The sequence below is a fragment of the Gossypium raimondii genome, chromosome 7, assembly GCF_025698545.1.
Source record: "Gossypium raimondii isolate GPD5lz chromosome 7, ASM2569854v1, whole genome shotgun sequence".
Taxonomy (NCBI): domain Eukaryota; kingdom Viridiplantae; phylum Streptophyta; class Magnoliopsida; order Malvales; family Malvaceae; genus Gossypium; species Gossypium raimondii.
In genome coordinates, this window is record NC_068571.1 from 45,249,323 (window position 1) to 45,272,322 (window position 23,000).

Consider the following 23,000-nt stretch of genomic DNA (forward strand, 5'->3'; position numbering starts at 1 on the left):
ATTACTCACTAAAAATTCAGTTAACGAAGTAACGACTGTCATTTACATCAAAATTTAAATTTCAAAAATTTAAAATGATCTATAGGAGAATATGAAATAAATCTAGTAATTGAATTTAACCGAACCGAACTACGATGGATAACATCATTCGTCGAATTCCGAAAAACATAATTATATCCAATTCTACGCATTCGATAATCGTTTTGCTTCAGCAAAACCGCAGCGCAATTGGTGTGAAGACTGATGACAGTTTAGAGTTACATTCTCAAGAGATACAAAATTAGAACTTATTGTTAAAGAGTTTAAAAGTAAACAAATAATCATCATACTATTATTTTTATTACAACCGATATTAGCGAAATTGGGTTCAAAATATATTGATTTTACAACAAAAAAGAAGGGCTCCGCACACCATCTTTTATTATGCGGCCCCAAAGAATATTGAATGGAATTTAAATTAATAAGGTAGAATATTGTGCGAAATGTATTGATAGAAAATTACAACTGACTTATTGTACTCTACAACCGGGTGATTCTGCTCCCAGGTATATTAGACCCCTCCTTATCCTCTGCAAGATTTAAAAGGATTAACTGGTTAGCCCTTCTTAAACACTTCAAAGAAATTTAAATGTAAGGGAGCGGAACAACTAATTTACCAAAACCATCATGCTTCACTTTTTACAAATGCATATCCTCATTTTCCAAATATACAAAATTTAGTAAAGCAAACCTGGTTTTACCATATAAGATTTATAGTTGAAAATCATTACCTCTGCTGTGTCTCTGATTCGAAGGAGTTCTAATCTCTCTGAAGGCCTCCGATTAGACAGAGTAGCCAGCTGCACCAGTGGTATAAGTCCTTAAATTGTAACTAAATCCTAAACCGCAATTATCTAAAAGAATGTTTGATGGAAGAAAGAACCGTACCCAGAAACTGAACCGCTCTGGATCTTGTGGATTGGGCATCATTGCTTCGACATTATAGATTGCCTCAAGCTTTCTTCGATCTGTGTCAAGTAATTCAAATCAAATTGCAGTAATAATAAAGAAAAATCTTTTAACCATAACATTTCAAACATCACTTAAAAACTCCGAAGAAAGTGGATTATCAACAAGGTGAAAACCTATGTCACTTCGATAAGGGTACTAAGATATGATCCTCAAGAACCCTCCAAATACATAGAAATCATGGAAAAGATTAAGCATATCCAAATCAGACACGCATAGCATAGATAAAAGCATCATTTAAAAAAAAAAGAACCTAAACCTTAATTTTGACACAAGTATTTGAACTTTTGCCCATCTTAATACATGATAAGAAGGTAAAAGATCGCATAAATTGCCACAAAAAATGGGGCAGAAAATGACAAAAGACCATAGCCCAATTTCCCATTAATTTGTATTTAAATGGATTGTACTGGAGAACTAACAATAATGAAATGACAAATTGAGTTAGGATTTTTAATTCTAAAAATATTATACGAAAAGAGTTTTACCACGTGTTGATGCTTTTACTGTACTTAACCATGACCGAGCATGTGCTGCTGCATTATTTGTCAACTCCTGCAACTGCAAGTATCAAAGAACATTTCACTAATTCGGAATATATACATAGTTTAAAATATAAAATCCAATACGAATAACACAAGGTGGGTGTGTTTGTATCGAGACATTAAAGGTTATCATAATTTAATGCATAAAATGACATGACCTCATCCTAAAACCAATAGTAACAAATCAATATGAAAAATATATTTATTTTCAAATAGTGAAGAGTTAAAATAAGGCATCAAACAGTTATTAACTCATGTATCTAAAAGCTTTGCTAAGCAATACTCTATCCCCCAGCAGATGCTCTTCTATGTTACTTGGATTTGGGAGCAAATGTCATCTACCACTTTACTTCGGTATGTATAAGCATCAACCATTCCAAGCCCTAAACCTGCCACTACCATGAACTAAGACCACAACTGTCTCACCATGAGGCTACTGAAAAGAAGATGACGAACAATTGCACTGCTACCTTACATACAAGCTCTATTAAATACAAATCCACACACCTTCGGAGGTAAAAAGTGGCTACTATTCCTCCCAAGATGCTTCCCTAATGTAAAAAGAGCAAACTGAAAAGAGGAAAATTTCACCCCCTTGCAGTCTATTGTTTTCTGTAATTTAATATTCTTTCTTCATTTTATCATTTCAGAAACTAATTAGATAAAATAATACAGGTGGGAAACAAGAACAGAGGTGATATTACATCTTCTCTATCAGTTGCGTCTCTTGGTGGAATGTCTTGTACCCACTCAACCTCTGCCATGCGATATCTGCATTTAAACATTGCAAACGTATGAAGTCTGACAACAAATTCAAGTAGGTATGAAAATTGGAAATTTTGATTAAAGGCATGCAATATACATGACCCAATGATGAGAAAACTAACCCATCTTGATCCCGGGATCTGAGGATGCGAAATCTCCGTCGACTTTCAATCTGCATACCATTTGGTTTATATAAATATGAATATGCTTCTATCATTTCTTTTTCCTAGAATATAATATGAACATTTATTAAGAGCAAGAAACTTCTAAAGAGTTCAGATCCAATCATCCAACATAAGCATGGAAGAGGAGACTGTTCTGTCACAAGACTGAACCATCAATCATTTCCCAAAAGAACAAAAAGCTCTGTATGAGACTGTTAATTTTACAGGCTCAGCTACTACCTAAATAATCTAGAGAATCAGAAAGATACAAATATATTATTCGATCAATCTTTGGAACAAAAAAAGAATCACGATTTCTTTCTGATTCTCATAACTAAAAGACGCCTAAATCCTTAGTAGTAATGTGTTATAAAAATAAAAAGACAATTCTAGGAGACAAGTCTGCTGTTGTAGGACATGACTATCTAATCTAGCTGTCAAAAAGCAACATAGGAAGTGTTTCGACCTGCAGAAATTTCTAAAGCAGGCTGTAATATGTAAAACTCCATGTGTTTCCTTGGTGAATATATCCACTAGAGCCAAACTAGAATATAGTTTATGCTTCCAAGCACCCTTCAAATAGAAGCAATCAAAATTTTTCATCCTTTTTGGGAGAGTTGTAGAGGCTACAGAAGTTTGTATCTAGTAAAACCCAATTGTAGTTTAGCTTTCCAAAACAATCAGCAGATTTCATGATTCCCCACGTAAATCCTGGCAAATGTGCAATGGCTAATTGGCTATGGTTATTGTTACATCAAATGAAAGGAAAGTGACTCGTAGAAAGCATCAAAAGGAAGGAAATGGCTTATCGTAGTTATATAAGTAAATACTCTTATGAATTTAGAAGAAAAAAGTTTGTCACGATGCAGAAGTAAGAACTAAAAACAGAAGGAACTTCAATTTTAAGAACTTATAACCGAACCAAAGCTAGTAAGCAGCCAATATACAAATGCAGTCATCCGATTTGAAGGGATGCTCTCTTTTAGATGCATGAAAACTAATACAGCATTATTTGTTCATATATCCAAACATTACTTGTCCACAATGAGAAGTCATGAAACATTTATTTAACAACTTTTAAACATTTCTCCTATTGTGGACAACTTAAAACCCCATCTACAACCAAGCTAGAATTAACATCTTATTTATAGACTTAAGTTTATTATTTTTAAAATTTATTCCTTACCAAGGTGAACAAGATTTTGGGATGGAGGAATGGACATAAATAAAAGATGTATGTACACATAATGCAGAAAAAATGTCTATGAATCAAAGGCAAACAAAAGTTGAAAATGCTTCACCTCCAAAACAAAGCGTCCATCAGGAAGAGGTTCACACCTACATATTTAGAAATGTGACAAGAGCATGAGGTTAAAAAAACAAAATATTCTCCAGCATAACCAATGTGGCAAGGGTCATTAAAAAAAAAAAAAGGCCTACAAGCCACTTACTCTGTGATCTCCACTTCACAAGCAAAATCAGCAATTGCATCTGTAGCAGGGTCACGGATGACCTACAAATATAATGGACCAACAAAACATAGGGAAAAAACTGTGAGGAATTTTTGGCCATTCAACATGCCTTAACAACAAGAAAGAACCAAAAAGAAAAGAGCCCACCATTCCCATCCTGTGATTCCCTTCCATTATTCTCCTGACCTGTTTCCAAGCAAATAAAAGTAAATCCAAATCCAAAAGCAACCCCTCTGAGGCACAGGAACTAAATCAGCTTCAAATGACCTTGTGACTAAAATTGCTAACTTATACTTCCGCTGACCAAAACACGCATACAGCTTATTACCAAGTTAAGCATCTACCTAGAATGAAGGCTATTGCTTTCCTCCAGAGGAAACTAGAAAAACAGACCAATTAAATATATCATAAAGAAACTACTACCAGGCTAACTAGGCAGTAAGCCTTGCCATATTTAAGATTATATAATTTTTGACAAATTTTTTTCTTCCAAATGGTTACATTCAGAGTTTTTCTCATATCTTTAAAATTGCCAAAATATGTTAAAAGGAAAAAGGCAATGGTTGTGAGACAGACAGAACTTGCTAGCAAACACAACACAACTTAAATTTAGAACAAAGGTAACTCTGCCAAATGGCTCATATGCATCAAAGCATTTTGCACTACCAACATGGTAACATGCCCATTTTTCTTGAAATTATAATAAACAGTTAAGATTAGAAAGTCTATGAAACTCACCATAAGTCTGTAGCGTGGTTCAAATATGTGGAGCGGAAACTTCTGACAAGGGATGACAACATCCATGACAAAAAGAGGAATCAGATCATTACCAAAATTTATCAGACTGTCCTGCTCTGACCTCCTTTCAGCATATTCTTGAGGGAAGATTCTTTGTATGATGTTGTTTAGCGTTACACTATAAAAATTGATTAATAATAGTCAAACAAATAGAAACTTTGGTAAAGCTGTATTGACACCTTTCACAGAATAAGCCAGCAAATTAGCAAACAGCAGAACAAGAAAAGTTCAGATAGAAGAAAATCCTGCGCTCAATAAGCATGGACCTTATGCAGATATGACCAGTAATTAAATAGATGAGAAGAACAGCAGCCTCCACATAAAAGGGAAATATTAAACTAGTCATTACATAGAAGCATTAATGGTTGCTTCTCAACAAATTACATGAGCTAGCTGCAAACAGCATCAGAAGCAGTTCATGGTTCCTTCTCATTATTCTAACAAAGGCACTTCAATCAATAACTGCAGGGGAGCAGCTTACCTGATTGCACATGTTCTAGGACTAATGAAGAGCACTGTTCGGCACAATGGACATTTGTTGCCTATCATTTTAGTACAACGTCAAGTAATATAGAATGGTCATAAAAAAAGTACTGATAGATTCATAATCAACAACTGCAAAAACTCACTACGATCCATTGTCTGAAATAAACATGAACGACAGAAAGAATGCCCACAGGGTGTAGTTATAGGCTCATATAGTAACTTCAGACAAAGTGTGCAATCAAAGTCATCAGTACGTTCCAGCCGATCATGGCCTCTAGTCCGAATCAAACTAGATGGCATTCTCTCTAAGTTCCGAAGAGAAGCCTGGAGAATATTACTATGCATTACCAGGAAAATTTTCATTCAGAATCGCAAGTAAAATTTCTAATAAATAGATGTCAAATTTAAATATATTGTAAACTACCTGGAAGGATCAACTTGAAGGCCAGAAAGAATAATATCCCGTGCCATCTCATATCTTTCCAACTACATGGTAAAAACACCAATTGCTCAGAAAACATAGACAGCATAGGCATATGCATGTGCATGGGTAAATTAAGCAAATTAGATGAAACTATAGAGGCCCATAGGACTTTTAGCCTGGACCTTCCCTTATGTGCATGTCTAAACTACATGGTCAAAACAAAAATAAAATGCTTCAGAAACCAAGACAGAATAGGCATATATGTGTATTCATGTGTAAATTAAGTATAACGAAATGTAAAGAAGAGGCCCTTATGACTTTATCCTGGACACTTTTTTATACATCTTGTCCCAGAAAAAAAAATAATGCAATCTATTAATTACCAAAATGAGAGCATTGGCCTTTAGGATGTAGGACCTCACTGCATCATTCTGCAAGCTCATTAGCTTCTCAGCATCCTTAAGAGCAAGCTGAAATACATGCCAAAAAGTTCCACTCTTTCAGACTGTCCGTAATGGTGATATAATCCAAAATACCAAAAGAAATGCAACAGGCATACTTCAGCTAGTGTGGTCATATCCAGCCCACTCAATGGTCTATATTCAGAAGCCGTCGGAGATCTGTGTTTCAGAAATAGACTAATCCTGCATTCTCAACCGTGATTGAGTAGGTAGGACACAACTTGTTAAAAGAATGCCAAACAATATCGGATAAAAATAAAAGGGAAATGTATATACATGCTTATTCTTGTATATTGTATTTGTATCTATTTATGTAGACTTCTCTGGAACACAGTGATAATAACCATTGAAAAAACCTAACCTCATGTAGGCAGCACTTCTGTTACCAAGAATAATAGGATCACCAGGTTTCATGTTACTGGCCCTTGTGTAATTGTTGATTGCCTATATGAAGTACACTATTGTCAGAAAACGAACAATAATAATAATAACAACAACAAGAAGTAAAGAGAGATATAACTCTTATTAAAACTTAGCTATTGTTGTTTTAGTCAACAACACTGAGGGCACTTCATGAGCAAACTTTTAATGTCATATATATGCATATGCAGATTTTTATTCCAAATGATGATAAGAAAGAAGCCTAATGGAAGAAAAAAAGAAGCCAACCCATGGTTCTTAACATATCTGCAGTTTATGTAACCAGAGATCAGAAACTCAAATATAGGTGTTTTTTTTTTGGGGGGGGGGGGGGGTAAAACAGATATGAATAGTTTATTGTGGGCAATGGGCTCTAGTACATCTGAGAATTCTTAATTGGGTGGTTGTAAATAGCCCCGGGACTATGGAACAAAGGATTATCCCAGACACCTACACCGAGGTATTGATGGTGATTCTCAAATATCGCAGAACAGAATGTGATACGATGAGATAGAATGCAATAGAACCCCCCCCCCCCAACCCCCCAAAATCCAACATAGCAATAATAATGCTAGACAATCACAAGTTAAAGATTCTAGTCCAAGCAATTCTACCAATCTTCTTTATGAAAATTTAGAAAATCTATATTTTCTATAGCAGCAACTTGTAACTTTAGAGACGTGAGACATTCACAACAAGATACAGGCACAAGTCCATATTTCAACAATCGTACCCAAAGACATGCAAAACTACATGAAAGCCCTTCAAGGTTCAAACTATTTGGTTTTGCATGTCCACTGTCAAGAACTGAAGAGATAAAAGTACCTTACTGGAGATATCTTTTAGTTTAAAATGCAAAGAAACTCAAAGAAGGAAACAACCATGCCAGATGAAATAAATTTTATTAAACATCAACAGGATGGAAATGGAAGAAAGCAATTAAAATAAAATGAGTCATTAAGCAAAGTGAAATTTAACCTCTTCAAAACGATTCTCTCGGAATGCTTGATTTCCATTCTCCACATGATCATAAACATGACGATATCGGTCCCAAAACCCCACTCCTTCATTGGCCTACACTTCAGTCAATGTTAATTTAATTCGCAAATATAGTCTTAAAACCAAAAACTCTCTGCAAATATGCACAATACCTACAGTATAATTTTCATAAATTGTATGAGAACACATAGATAAAACTAAAACCTCAACTCCTATATTTATCAAGGTCTGCCAACCAAATGCAAACATCAAAGGGGCAGATCATCACTTTTTTTATTTTTTGGCTATGGCGCAGTCATTACAGCCATTGTAACCTATAATAAACCTTCTTCTTTTTTTTTTACCAAAAGTTAATGTGTTAATAATGTTAAAACATATTTCCAGTAGAAAGTAACATATTCATAGAGTAAATAAACGAAATTTCAATTACTATGCTAGTTTCATAGGAATTTTCAGCAACCAAACAGACAGTAAAAGAGGAAACAAATAAATAAGACAGATACAATTTGTGTTCTTTTCACATATAGTTGTCAAGCTACCAAACAAATCTAAGATAACCACAATCAAAACAAACAATTTTAACGGACTAAATGAAAAAGAAAAGAATACAACTGTTTGATCTCCAAGAAAATGGAGGAAACTAAAAGTTCATTATTTCTTTCACTCTTAGCTCTCTAATTTCTAAAAAGTGAAAGTACAAAAACTTTCAGAACAATAACACAACAGAAAATATACTCGTGGATTTTCAGACCTCATAAAATCGGATCAACTTCGTTTAATACTAAGATTTTACGCGCTGTTGTTCAAAATAAAAATAGTAAGTAAATTTTAACTTGCTTTATAACCCTAAATTCAGTCCTTAATAAAGAAAGTAACTAAAAACTTTTCTGATTAGATCAAAATTAAATTAAATCATTGAAAAAACAAAAAAAAAATGCAATGGTATTCAGTATTCATACTCTTTTTCCTACATTTTCTCAACATCCAAACAATCATAAGAACAACAAAAAGTACTCACCCAAACGTAGTCCTCCACATCATCAATTCCTTCCAAGATGATTCCGGAAGACGATGCCGTTTCGCCGGACATTGTGACGAAACAAAAAGGAAATATACGGAAAAAAATTAAGTATCAACAGGGAAACTGAAATTTAACCGAATGCGAAGAGAAATTCCACTGCATCGCGTTTCGTTTTTATAAGTATAAAATCTTCTCTTTTTTTTTTTTAGAGGTTGAGAGTTCTTCAGTAATCCAGCCCCGGCATTTTTCTTTTCAGAAAGAATCTTCTTGACTAAGGGCCGGCTTTTATATGTAAAGGAGATTCAATCCAGTGTTTTAGTCTTATCATTTGATTGGTGGATCCACCGGAGAATCAACTATGTCGACTAAAAGGATTTGTACACGTGGGAGTATTTGATTGGGTAATGTTTTTATTTCTCTTGAATTGATTGCGCTCTGTATATTGTGTGGACGCAAGTCAGTAGGTGAGAGAGAGAAAACGCGATTCTGTAGCGCGTGAGTCTACACCCCTGATTTTTGTCAGTGGTGGCTGCACATGCACCACTTAGATCCGATTCAATTACACAAAAATGTAAAAAGTAAAGGTTTATGAAGATCCAAAAGCCCATCCATCCAATTTCGGATGAAAATACCATCAATCATTTTTTATTTTTTATACAAGTAATTAATTGGAAAGGGAGAAGAGGTTTATGACTACAAAGATAGAATCTTAAATTTTATACCCATCCATTTCAAATCCACTGTCGTGTAAGTGGTGCAATTCACAAAATAAAATGCCGTAATTCTCCCTTTTATTGAGTTTGGTTTAATTTGTATTTAGATATTATGATTTATTTGACTCACCAATCTTATACTTTTTAAATTTATATTGTTTCTCAAACCACCTTAAAATAGATAGAAAAATTAACGTCTGCTAATTTTGCTGACGCGCATCAGCAATTAATTAATTTTTTAATTTTTAAAAATTCAAAAACATAAAAAGTATGAAATGTTTTTATATTATTAAACTTTTAAAAAGTTAATTAATTACTAACATGGTATACATGTGGACTGCTGCGTAAATGCACATTAGCAAAGTTAACGTTCTTTTCCATCCATTTTGGTTTGATTTAACGAACAATGCAAGTTTAAATACTAAAAGAGGTGAAAAATTAAATGGAGGGCTACAATGATTTTTTTGTAAAGTTAGAGGGCCAAATAAGTCATTATGTCTTATAATTAATATACTTGATTTGGTTTTGAAGTTAAATTATTATTATTGGTATAATCATAAATGTCATAATTACAGTATAAGATTAATCTTACTCAAGCCAAAAATGGTATTCAGGTGAAACCCTTCCAATTGTGATAATTTTGAGGTTCGAACTTGATTCAAACGATTAAGGAAAAATCTACTACCATTTAAAACTATTTGAATTTAACCAATATTTATTTTTAATTTTCAATTTTATAATAATAAAATAAATATCAATTTTAAGATAATAAATATTTGAAGATATTATAGTTAACCCTTTCTATAACAATCACTCGTTGTCACAACCAAGTTTCTAGAAGAATCAAATTTTAATATTTTATTTTAACTCTCTATAACAACTTTTCTCTTATAATAGCAACATCTATAGTTATAAAGCACGTTCTTTATTAAATTAGTTTTCTATAACAACATATGGTCTAAACTTATAACTAAAATTATAGCTATTTCATATAAGCAAGTCTATTAATTACCATTTATTAAATAAAAATAATCTTAATTAAAATATTATTTCAATGAAATGAGTAAATTCTACGTGAGGAAATCTATTAACCATATTTTATTAAATGAAAATTATTTTCAATGAGTGAAATTAAAAAATCGATTCAATAATTCATCAAAAACATCAATTCAATAAATTATTAAGTTCTCTAATTAAATATTCTACTATGAATTTAGAATATCATAAGCTTATAAATTGATTACTTGAATTTAGTAACTCGTGATAAGTTAGTTAATTTAAATTGATGACTCATATTGATTAATTCAACTTGTTAGATTTACGGACTTTATAATTAATCATATGAAAGAATATAAGATAAAAGATGCATAAAAGTAATAATACACGCACATGCTATACATCTTTCAATTTTGTTGGTTTCATTCATGTTTCTTAAATATAATTCTTACTGTCTTTATTTGATGAAAATTTACGATATAAATTTTATTGTAAGCTCAAGATAATTATCTCTATGACACATACCATTATATATGTATAATAATCACCTCTGTGTAACAAATAAAATCTGAGCTAAAGAGAAAATTAACTGTATATATAACTACATTTTAGACTTTAAATTTTTGATGAGAAAAGCTTCCTCTCTCGACAGCTGCTAGATTTTTGTTTTACATAATAAGGTAATAGTCAAATCTCTTTTTTATTTCCTCTATTATGTCTCATTTTGAATTTAATTTCGTTCATATATTATATTTTATAACATTAGCCCTAATATTAATTCAGGATAAAATGATGACATGGATTTCTTTGAAAATCTTCTCATCATGCAAAAAGAAATATTTTGATATGATAAGTTAGAATAGGTATTTTTAAGTTTAATATTTTGATTGAAATAATTAAAGATGTTAAATTATATTATATGTATTATATAAATTTAAATATAGCAAAGGAATATAACTAGAACATCTATTTAATATGTCGAAACTACTCACTAAATCCAAACTTTGCTCTTGCTTATACAATTATATGTTCTATGATCCACAACAATAATCAAAATCTATATTGAGATTAAATATTTCACCATCATCTTCTCATTAAAAACATTAGGTGAAAAATAATGAAAGATATATGATATTCCATGAATTATTTACATTTGATTGTACTCATGTTAATAACATGTTATAAAATAATAATAAAAAGAAGAAGAATTTATGGAGAATATAACTTTTGGTTATATTTTTATTGTTGACTTAAATCTTGTATTTATAGTCTAATGATAAAACTTACAAAACCAAATATATAAAAATAAAAGAGATAAATGAATACACAATGATAAATAAGCTATTTATCTTGGATAAAGGATTTTAACTATTAAAATCTAAAAGCGTTCAAAAGACTAAAATTTCGTATTTATATCAACTATTTAAACTACCAAATTTTGTCTCAATTTAATTTAAAAATAATACCAATTAAGAATGTAACACATGACATATGATTATTAGATGCATACATTTTCTTGATAAAATGAAACAAAGTTAATAATTTAAGTACTACTCTTACCCAAAAAAAAAAACCTTCTGAGGACCAATTCAAAACTTATAATATATTGAGTTGATATATCTAAAAAAAGATAAATCCTCTCATATATTTGAAAATATTAACTAATGAGACTTTAATTATGTTGGAAAAAATTGATTATGGAATTTTAAGCATAAATTATATATTGGTTCTCCTCTAGATTTATTTGGTTAGTTAATTTGGGTAAAAATATTAAAATTTTCTGTTAATTTCTTACAAAATGTTTGGTGAAAAGGCCTCTCTAGTCTCTTTATTGAGTAAATTGATCCCTATAAAAAAAAAGAAAAGAACAAAGCAATTTAATCCCTATCAATTTTGAAAGTGAACAACTTAAAGCAATTAATCACGACTTTAATATTTTTCTGTCAATTGTACATAATTTTAATCGGTATAATAACAAATTTAGCACTCAAAGTTCACACACTCTATCAAATTGATCCGGATTTACCATAATGTATAAATGTTGCAGGTTAAATTTGTTAAATCATGACCAAATTAACAGAACATGTAAACATCAATGGCTAAATTTGTTATCATAAAAATCAAAATTGTGTATAATTCATGGAGAACATGCTGCGATCATTCTAAGAATAACCAACTTGCTCAATATTGAAATTAAGAGGGAGCAAGGAAGCATTTTTACCAAAAAGTTGTAACATAAACAAAGCAGGGAAAGCGTGGTAATATTGGTGGAAAGAGGGAAAAAGTGTGAAGATCGGCAACCGTCGAGGCTAATAAGACCACCATTATAACAAACACCAGATGCCAAAACAAGAGCTTAAATAAATATGCCTTTTCGGCTTTTGCTTTTAATATGTTCCGCTTTCATATCTTCTTAAACAATACGTAGGTTGCTTATAAAAATAATTGGGGACTGATTAGTCGACGACTAAAGATTCTAAACTCAATCACTAAAACGAACTTCCTAACTATTTTATTAACTCAACTTATGTCTTTTGTTTTTTTATTTGTACTCACAGCACGTAACCATGATCTACTCCCATCCTTTTTTTCTTTTTTAAATTATAAACCAGTCTTTTTTTACGGATTTGAATGTTAATATTTTATTTACTATTTGCATTTAAATATTCTTTATTTAAACTTGTTTTTATTTTTGTGGATAATGGGTTTGAAAATTTGAAATTTTAAATCTATTATTTAATTTCATTCTAATTTTTTTCAACATTAATCGTCCATAACCCCTCTCCACCCCTTTAAATATGGGAATACTGCGTTTCAACGCATTCAAACCTACGTCCTCTTGCACTAGCAACAATGTCAATGTCAATCGAAATAAAACTCAATTGGTCATTTTAACGTTTATTTTTTTATTACTTTAATAGATTAATATATTTGTTATGGGTTAAAACATTCACTGTTAATCTTTCTTTAATTGTTGTTATGTCAGTTAATGTTAGTTTTGTTTTCTTTAATTATCATAATGTAAACGCACCGTTTAGGGGTCGAGTTCATGAGTCAAACGACACGTATTGGGTAGTAGTAAAACACACCGTTTTGGGAAATAAATGACAGCTAACTGATGCCAGTTTAATTGGTTATTTGTCCCCTTTATCATGAGGGAAAGAGGCAGAAAACAGTTATGAAAAGAAAAGAAGAATTATTCTATCTTTCTCCTTTCATCTTTTTAGATTCTCTCTTCTCTTTCTATTAAAATTCTCTACCATTTTCTGGATCATCACAAAGGTATCAGAGACAGTACGTATTGACGGCGTCACCACCAGATTGCAAAAGGAAATGGGTCAACTTAAGCAGGAATTATCTCAGCTACGAGTCGAAATTGATGCCAAACTGGACACACGGCTCAAGGAGTTTCAGGAAGGATTTAAGGGTGATATAAGGTCTGAGTTGTACTCCGTGCTCGAGCAGTTCCTTGGTCAACCACAGCATGGGGGAAATGGCAGTATACATCAGAGTAAATGGAAGGGAATACTAGGAGAATCTCCTCCTAGTTTTCCTCCTCGTCACTCTCTTATACTATCACTTAATTTAGATCTCGATCTTGTAGGGCCTTTTGCACATTGCACGTCCTTGGAACCCAAGGTTAAAAAGTTTTGATATGAATGTCCTCGGTTTGATCGTACTGATTTCAGGGGGGTGGCCCAAACCGAAATAATTTTTTGAGGCCGAGGGAGTAGACGACCATACCAAAGTGCAATTGGTCATGCTACATTTGGAGGGTAAGGCCTTGAACTGGCATCATTTCTTCGCGCAGTGGCAAGGGTGCTTGCATCAGTTGACGTGGGAAATCTATTCACGTGGATTACAAACTCGATTTGGGTCTGATATTTATCAAGATCCTATAGAGGAACTCGTCTCTCTCAAATAACAAGGCACCGTAGATCAATTTCATGATCGTTTTGTGAGTTTACTAAACCAAATACACCTTCCTGAATGGCATGCCTTGAGTATCTTCATCAGCAATTACAACCTAAGGTCAGTCAATATCTTAAGCTCTTTAAACCTCAAAATCTTGTTGATGGATATCTGGTAGCTAGACAGGTCGAAACCATTTTGAAAAGGACCTCTAAGAAGCACATCCTATTGAATGAATGGTCCGTGTATTCAAAAACCATGTTTTCTAGTTCTCACAGTAAGGGTACCAGGTTTGTGCACTCAACTTCTCAAGGGTCTAAAGTTTTCAGCTCTAATGTTAACACACAAGCGACAAGGGGATCAGTTGTTAATAACTCTAAATTACCAATTAAATCTCTTTTACAAACTTAAATAGACGATAGGAGAAAACGGGGTCTGTGTTTCTGGTGTTCTTCTAAGTATACATCCGGCCATAGGTGCAACAAGGCACAACTATATCAACTGGTGGTCAACTCCGTAACCACTACTGTTGAAACGTTAAAGAGTCCAACCATTGAGAAATTTCAGGACTGCTCAGAACAGTTGGAGATAGATGAGTCGGATGTCATTCCTTTCTCTCTAGTCCTTTCCTTTCATGCAATGCAGGGTACTCAAGGTTTCCGAACTATGAGACTGGCAGCCCACATCAGTCAAGTGGAAGTGATACTTCTGGTAGATACAAGGAGCACTCATAATTTCATTAACTCTCGATCAGCTAAGAAATTGAAGCTATCAATAGTTTCTGTAGATAGACTACAGGTGCTCACTGCTTAGTAGTGACAAACTGTTAGCTCAAGGTTTGTGCAGATCAGTTACTTGGACAATTCAAGACTTCCAATTCAATATAATTTTTTTGGTTTTACCAATCAAAGGCTGTGACTTAGTACTCGGGGTTCAATGGTTGTCTTCATTGGGACCCGTTGTATGGAATTTTAGCCGTTTGACCATGCAATTTCAGTACCAGGACCAATAGTGTTTACTCAAAGGCATACCACCTGGAGTCTTCAATTGGTGTCGGGTGACCAGCTTTCTAAGAATTTTAGTTTGTTAGACGCTGGCCCTTGTCCTATGATGCTATCTGTTTCTGCTCAATTGACATTATCATTACCACCATCCAGCTCAAGCTCTGCATTGACCAATCTCTTGTAGGAATTTGATAATGTTTTCCAACCTCCCACTGGCTTTCCTCCACATAGACCACAGGATCATCGGATTCCATTACACGATAAAACTAAAGTGGTTCATTTGATACTTGTACTTTAGTAAAATGTCTAATGTGATACTTATACTTTGAAAATATTTAATGTGATATCTGAAGTATCAATATGTCTGTTATTATGGTATTTAAAGTTAACACATTTAGTAAATACTAAACCAATCAATGAAGATTCGACAGGTGAATTTTTTCCTAAATCATCATCCCACATGAATAATATAACATTATGTAAAATAAAAATAAAACAAAAAATGGAATAGAATTAAATTAAATTAAAAAATAACTAAAATAAATTTTAAAAATCATTTTATTTGGTTGAGATTTTTCTTAGAGGAGATTTAAAGAGCAAAATAGTATTAGGTTTAGTCTAGCAATTTTAACTCAAACATTCTTCAAATTTTTAAAAGCTTTAAAGTTTCCAAAATTTCTCAAATTCATACAAGGTAAAGTTTCCTAAAATTTATGTCTGTTGCATGATTAATTGAGCTTGAATGGGAGGTTGAATAACTTGATTTTGATTATCATGAGATTCTTCAAATTTTGCATTTGAAATGTTTGGGTTCATTAAGCTAAGAAAGTAAAGTTTTTGAAAGAAAATTTGAAGAAAATCAAGATCAAGCTTCTGCAATTAAAGTTTCATATGAAAGAAACTTGATTTCAAATGAAAAGCTCTTTGGAGAATGACTTTAGTATTTACTTTAACGGAAAATATGACGTTTTTACTTACATAATTTTAGTATTTACTTATTTTTATTAACTATATGTGGTTTAGGTTTAGTTATTTGTTTTAAAATTTTAAATTTAGTTTAATCTTTTTGTTTTATTTAGTTTTCACCTAATCATATATTATCTATGTATAATTGATGATTTAAAAAAGAAAAGTTTCCACATGTTGAATTTTAATTGGCTGGTTTAGCATTCACTAATGGTGTTGACTCCAAGTACCATAATAATATACAAATCTATAGTTCAGTTACCATATTAGATATTTTCAAGTATATGTATCATATTGGACATTTTATGAAAGTACATGTACCAAATAAGACAAAATTAATAATTCAAGTATCACATTAGACATTTTATGAAAATACGGGTACAATATTTGATATTATCCTAAAAATTTTATACTAAAAGTAAATGAGAGTTTAGTTGAATGGATAAAGTTAAGCTATTTTTTGTCAAAAGTTAAGTTTTTGTAAATTATAATGGTTTGTGTTCAAATTTCATTGTATGTTGATTTAAAATATTTTTTATAGATTTTATATGAAATATAAAAGATAAAAAAACCACCATAAAAATAGGGTAAACTATATTAGCAATCACCCACTATGTTTTTTTATCACTTAACTATAAAAAGTTAAAAATAGTCACTCAATTATGTTTTCTTTCTTTTTGGTCTCTCAATTATGAAAAATTACAAAACGCTTATTCAACTATTTAATTTTATCTTTTTAGTCACTTAACTGTATTAGATTTTAGGTGTTTCTATTTTATGTCAACCAACTGGTGACCAAAAAGGTAAAATTGAATAATTGGATGATCATTTTGTAACTTTTTATTGTTGGATGACCGAAGAAAAAAACATAGTTAGGTGATTACTAATGTAGTTTACTCTAAAATGTTATTATTTTGTAAAAAATGATGGAGTTTTAATCATTACTTATCTAAATTAGTATTTGGTTAATACTTGAGACCATATGTTATATATAGTGTCGAAACCGTTTTTTGAAAACTTAGTTGTCGACTTTTAAAAATAAAACTGGAGTCGCCACCGATCCTTTATTAAGGTGTGACCGGTCCACCTTAAAAACTATTTTGGTCTGCGAATTTTGAAAACAGGTTCGGGAGTCGATTCACATGACGAGGAAGGTTAGCACCTCGTAACGCCCAAAATCGGTACCAAATTGATTATTTGATGTCTTTTGTGTCGAAAGTTAAAAGATTTTAAAATCAACTCAAATGATGGAATTTGAAAAGGATAATCAATTGTTCAAGTCATGTATGTAAATCGAGTTCCAATACGTTAGGGTACAATTCCTCATAATGCCCAAACTTTGAATATCACTTTTATTTTATCTGAAAATCTTCATTTCGAGAAAGTAACATGCCACACCCAATACGTTAGGGCACAACAAGTTAAGTTCCCAAAATGATTTTTATGCATTTTGAATAAAAAATATTCTTGGTCATTAAGGATTGACAAAGAAAATCAGAAACCAATACGTTAGGGCTCAATTTCCCTCGAAAATCTCAAACTTCCAAAAATGCTTTTATTCAAAAAAAACCTTTAAATCAAGAAAATAACTTTGATGAAAGGTTAAAACCAAAATACATTTTCAAAAGGGTATGTTGAAGAGTTAATATACAATCTGACATGAGATACTATAATTTAAAGTATATATACGTAAATATTTACAAATATATATACAAATACAATATACCAAGAATTTGCAAACATGTGTACGCATATATTTAATGCACATATACAATGATACATAAAAGATGGAAAAAATGCATGAATGTATGAGTATGAAAATAAATAAAAAATATAAAGATATGCATATGTGTATATATTTACAAAAATAAGAAAAAATGTATAAGTATATATGTACTGGAAATATGAAGATATGTATATGTATATTAAAATACTTATGTATATATGTGCAATAAGTATATAAATAATAGAGTATATAAAAATGTTTAAAAGGACTAAAAAACAATATAAAAATGTATATATATCTATTATAAAAAATGTGTATTTTGGATTGTAAAGTATGGGAAGCGTGTGGATTTTAAAATGTGTATGCATATCTATATATACATAAAGATACACATTTGTAAAATAAAGTGAAAAATAATATACATAAAATTGAATAGAAATACACAAATATTTACAGAAGTAGAAAAAAGTTTTGAAAGAAAAAATAAATAAAAGTATATATACAAAGAACGTGTATGCACAAAAATATATGTATGTATTTTAAAAAAATCTCTTCAAAATATATACATTTATACGTATACAAAAAGCTATGAAAACAAAATAATAATGAAACATGTGCACAATAAGTATATATATTTAAAACATTTTAAAATGTATACATATTAGCATACATATGCGCATGTACATAAGCATAATGATAATAATAGTATATAATATTATAGTAAAAATAATAAAAAAGAATACTAACAATATTAATTAAATAAGCTAAAAAAATAATCTAAAATACAAGATTAAAGGTTGAATTGCAAACAAACAAAATTTAAATGCTTGATTTCAAAAATAAAAGAAAATAAAAAAGACAAGGGAGCAGATTCAAAAGCGCGTAATAGGAGGGGGACCAATCAAGCAATTTACCCAGACCTCCAAAACGCTGCGCAGAAAGGGTCAGAATTGAAACGAAAATCAAATATGCGGCCCAATTTTAAAACAAATAAAATGATTTAATTGGCATGCGTTGCAAAGGGAGGACTGCGCAAATTCCCCAATTAGCTGAGAGCGGATCCTCCCCTCCGGCCGGGTCACTGCATGGTCAAGGCTTGGGTAAAGCTGCGCCGTTCAGTAGTTTCAATAAAAATCAAAATTTCCTTAAAAAAACACTCACTTTCCTTTTGGTTTTAAAACCATAAACAGCAGTGAACACCCTCTGCTAGAGTTTCACTCTCTTTTCTCAGCCGCCGTTCAAGAACCCCCCCACGGCTTCAATCGCCGTTCAAGCCTCCGATCAAGACGGAAGAGGGAGCAGACGCGACAAGGCCAGGTCAGTCCTTCTTCTCCCTTTTATTTTTATTAAAAAAACAAATAAAATGAAATAAAATAAAAAAATGGTAATGCGATTCACCCTAAAAAAAAAATCCTTTTATTCAGTATTTTCTTTGTGTGCCTCTTTATCTATCCTTTTTTTACACTGAAAAAAATGTCCCCCCATTTACAGATTAAAATCGGGCTTTTATAGCCGAAATAGAAAAGAAGAAAATCTAAACCCATCTATTCTGTTATTTGCTGGCATTATATTGCCCGATTTTTGCTATTCTATTTGGCTTCCTTTTCTTTGTTTATTGTTTGCTATTGCAAGTACAAACGTGGGGAAGGTCTTGGTCGATCTTGCGAGATTCATGGCAGCGAGGGCGCGATGTCTTGGGATCGACAAGCATGGTCTTGTGAAGCGATTCTTGCTGAGGCAGAGAAGCTGACCCTAGGGTTTCTTTGATAGTTTGGGTCGATGGGGCTTTTGGGCTTAGCAAAATTGGGCTGAAACATTTGGGTTTTTTTGTTTGTTTTTTCCTTTAACGGGCCGGGCAAAAATTGGTATTACATATAGTATAGATAATAAAATATTAAAAAATTAAATTAAAATTGAATATGTAAGAAAATAATTTGAGTTTGGCGAAAGAATGAGTGGTTTGTAGGGGGTGTTGGCTGAATAATAAATAGGCAGGCACGTTCCATGGATAATATCCACATTTTAACTTGAAAGAGTTGAAGACTACTTTAGCTTCTACTCCTTTGTGCTTGTGATAAGGTCCATACATCCATTAAACTTGGCTTTGATATAATATATAAAATAATTAAATAACATGATGGTTAGAATTGAACTGAATTGATTGGTACGAGAATCATTTAGTATACCAGTTTGAATAAAAGTGTAATAGGCCATTTTGGCCCGGGCCCAATTATACTAACAGCCCATTACCAAACTAATAACCCTGTACAGCCCAAAAATTTTCAAAGAATAGCAAACCCTAAATAGCTAACAGCAAAATCAGCAGCCGCGGCAACCTCACCCACGCCTCAACATCGCCCCACGTTCAGCACTTTGCGCACATCCTCCATGACCTTCATACCTGCAAAAAACTGATCCAAACGGAAATAGATGTAAAAATAACAGAATAGAGTTTTATTTATTGATTTTTTATTATTATTTAGTGGGTTTTTTTTGTTATAAAAAGCAAAGATTTTTCTGTAATAGGGGTTAGAAAAATTGGTATTGAAAAAATATTGAAGGAATACGAGACCAAAAAACCAGAAATAAGTTTGAAGGTAATTTGTGGGCACTGTTTTCCTTCTCTGTTGTCTGTTTCGTTCTTTTTATTTTCTATCTTGTTTTTTTTAAAAACAAATAAATGAAGTAAGAGGAAAGGAGGTGGTTCTTACCAGTGGTGGCCGTTGTCAATGCCTTGTTGTGCTTCGTCTGAATCGGAGTAGACAAAGGGAAAATTTCGGTGAAGAGCAGAGAAGAAAAGAAAGCAGTCCCTGAGTCTGCTGTTACCAAAGAGGGGAATAACCTAAGGTTTAAAAAAAAAAAGAAGGGTTTTTAAATGGTTTTTATACAGCATACAAAAGTGGTGCCGTTTAATGGCATGGATTTGCTTATTTTGACCCTTGATGGGTTATTTTAGCAGTTGGTCCCCATATTTTTATAGCATGCTTTATAATTGATTCATTTTAATCCATGTTGCAGCGCAGTGTTCTAGGGGAAGGGATTAATTTCCCTTTTGGTCCTCTAGTGTTGATTGCGTGTTCTAATTGGTCCACTTGCATTCTATGTATTTCAAATTTGCCCCGAATTTCTGTTTTAAGTTTAAATTGGACCTTTTGATATTTTTCACTATTATTGTATTATTAGCTATTATTATTATAATTATAATTATATTATATATTATTACTACACTTATAGGTACACGCATGTATGTTAATATATGTATGTATATATATATATTTAAACATTTTTTAATATTATGCATATTTTTATATATTTTATTATTGTTTTATTTTCATAGTTTTTATATACATATATACATACGTATATATATTATTATTTTATAATATTTATATATTTTACATATTTTTAATCCTATATATATATTTCTCTATAATACACGTATTTATACGCTATTCAAAGTTATAATAAAAATATTTTTCACTTTTATATATATATATATATTCATATTTTCATAATTTGCTAATATATTATGTTTATACATTTTATGTTTATTATTTTTAAATGCATGTATATTTTATTATTGATTCATTTTCGTGACTTTTGTATACATATATATGCACGAGCATTTTATCATGTTTTAAAGAGAATATATATGGGCTCCATCAAAGCGTTAAGATCGTTTTTAAAAAAACTTAAATATTTGGCAATCATGATTCTCGAGAAAGATCGTATCCTAACTTACTGGATTGTGATTATTTTTCGATGAATTTAGAAAACCAAGTATTTATTTTGTAATAAATTCACAAAAATTTCATATAAAAGCTTATTCTCGGGAATCCAAAAATGTCGTGTCCTAACTTACTGGTCGTGACATTTTACCATCTCGAAATAAGAATTTTTAAAACGAAAAGCAATATTCGGTATTTTGAAGATATAAAATATTGTGCCCTAACTTACTGGGTGTGATGTTTTATTTCTTTGAAATGAGAATGTTTTATCATTTTAGATTCATTCACGGGTTAAAAATTTCTATTTAAAATCTTTTCAAATCTTCGACATTAAGACATAAAATAATCAAATTTGGTACCGATTTTTGGGCGTCACGAGGGTGCTAACCCTTCCTCGTGCGTAACTGACTCCCGAACCTGTTTTCTCAAACTTTGCAGACCAGAATTGTTTTTTTTTGGTGAGCCGATCACACCTTAATAAATGATCGGTGGCGACTCCAAATCTTGTTTTTTTTTTTTAAAGTCGATAACATTTTTGTTTTCAAAAAAATGGTTTCGACAAAAAGAATTAGATCGATTTTTGAGCAAACCACTCGAAATTGATTAAATTGAGATAGAATATTACTTGAACTAATATTTAAATTTCTTATTTTTTAAATTTTAATAAATTATTTAATTGAAATTGGAACGATTTCCTTCTTAAAACATAAAAGCAAGGCATCAAATATACTATATAATATGCATCAATTAAATACGAGTTTGACCTCCCTTACATGGATTTTCTTTATATTTAATTTCTGGTTTAAGTTGGGATTATGTAAAATTTTATCTTGATTTCACTTTGATTATATTAATTCCGATAATTATTCAAATATTATAACGTAGATAATATATATATAAAATAGAAAAACATTACCTTGTTGTTCCATTGTAATTCCAACTTTTACAACCGTAAGACAAGTGATTATGGAATTTGGTGAGATTCAAAGTTAAATTTGGATGGAGTTTAAGTATAATAACAACACCGTGTATATTTATTTAAACTTGGCTTAATTAAAAAAGTTATGGCACTTTCTCTATCGACCTTATCATCATTGGCCGCCGATGGATTTTGAAATTTGAATTTTTATTTCTAATATTATTTTAATAAGGATAAAGGGATCAAATTTGAGATTTTTATACTCCATCCCTATCAGGACATGTGGCAAGATAGAAGGACGCCCAAACAGTAAACCGAGAGGTCATCCACAAGCCTTCCTTTTGAAGTAATCATCTGGATAAGTGTGAGTCATCTGTCACTTGAGTCCCTTAATCTTTATTGGGAATATGAAGTTCTTGGTCATCAAACACTACATAGGCTCATTTGCATTATTCCATCAAGTCAAACTGAAT

At 31.4% G+C, this 23,000-nt stretch overlaps 1 protein-coding gene and 1 long non-coding RNA gene across 2 annotated transcripts; both read right to left on the reverse strand.

Moving 5' to 3' along the window:
• Positions 1-309: 309 nt before the first annotated feature.
• On the reverse strand, positions 310-8,823 carry LOC105788369 (uncharacterized). The gene is made up of 18 exons (XM_012615250.2): positions 8,561-8,823; positions 7,522-7,617; positions 6,485-6,567; positions 6,222-6,306; positions 6,046-6,132; positions 5,663-5,724; positions 5,382-5,575; positions 5,234-5,294; positions 4,693-4,870; positions 4,102-4,140; positions 3,934-3,995; positions 3,784-3,820; positions 2,441-2,490; positions 2,258-2,324; positions 1,497-1,569; positions 928-1,007; positions 771-839; positions 310-569 (listed from the first exon to the last, which is right to left on the reverse strand). Exons 1-18 carry the CDS (start codon positions 8,630-8,632, stop codon positions 510-512), a joined length of 1,455 nt encoding a protein of 484 aa, XP_012470704.1. The 5' UTR covers positions 8,633-8,823; the 3' UTR covers positions 310-509.
• An 11,195-nt stretch (positions 8,824-20,018) lies between these two features.
• Positions 20,019-20,804, reverse strand: LOC105788364 (uncharacterized). Its single transcript, XR_001131980.2, has 2 exons — positions 20,592-20,804; positions 20,019-20,291 (listed from the first exon to the last, which is right to left on the reverse strand). It is a non-coding gene; the product is annotated as an uncharacterized LOC105788364 (long non-coding RNA).
• Between the last annotated feature and the right edge of the window lie 2,196 nt (positions 20,805-23,000).

Bases quoted from the DNA above. Each gene is read 5' to 3' on its own strand.
- LOC105788369 (XM_012615250.2), bottom strand. From the start codon at position 8,632: ATGTCCGGCGAAACGGCATCGTCTTCCGGAATCATCTTGGAAGGAATT. The intron at 3,821-3,933 runs GTAAGTGGCTTG...CTAAATATGTAG, and splicing joins TGTGAAGTGGAGATCACAGA to GTGTGAACCTCTTCCTGATG. The intron at 2,325-2,440 runs GTTAGTTTTCTC...GTTTAAATGCAG, and splicing joins AGATCCCGGGATCAAGATGG to ATATCGCATGGCAGAGGTTG.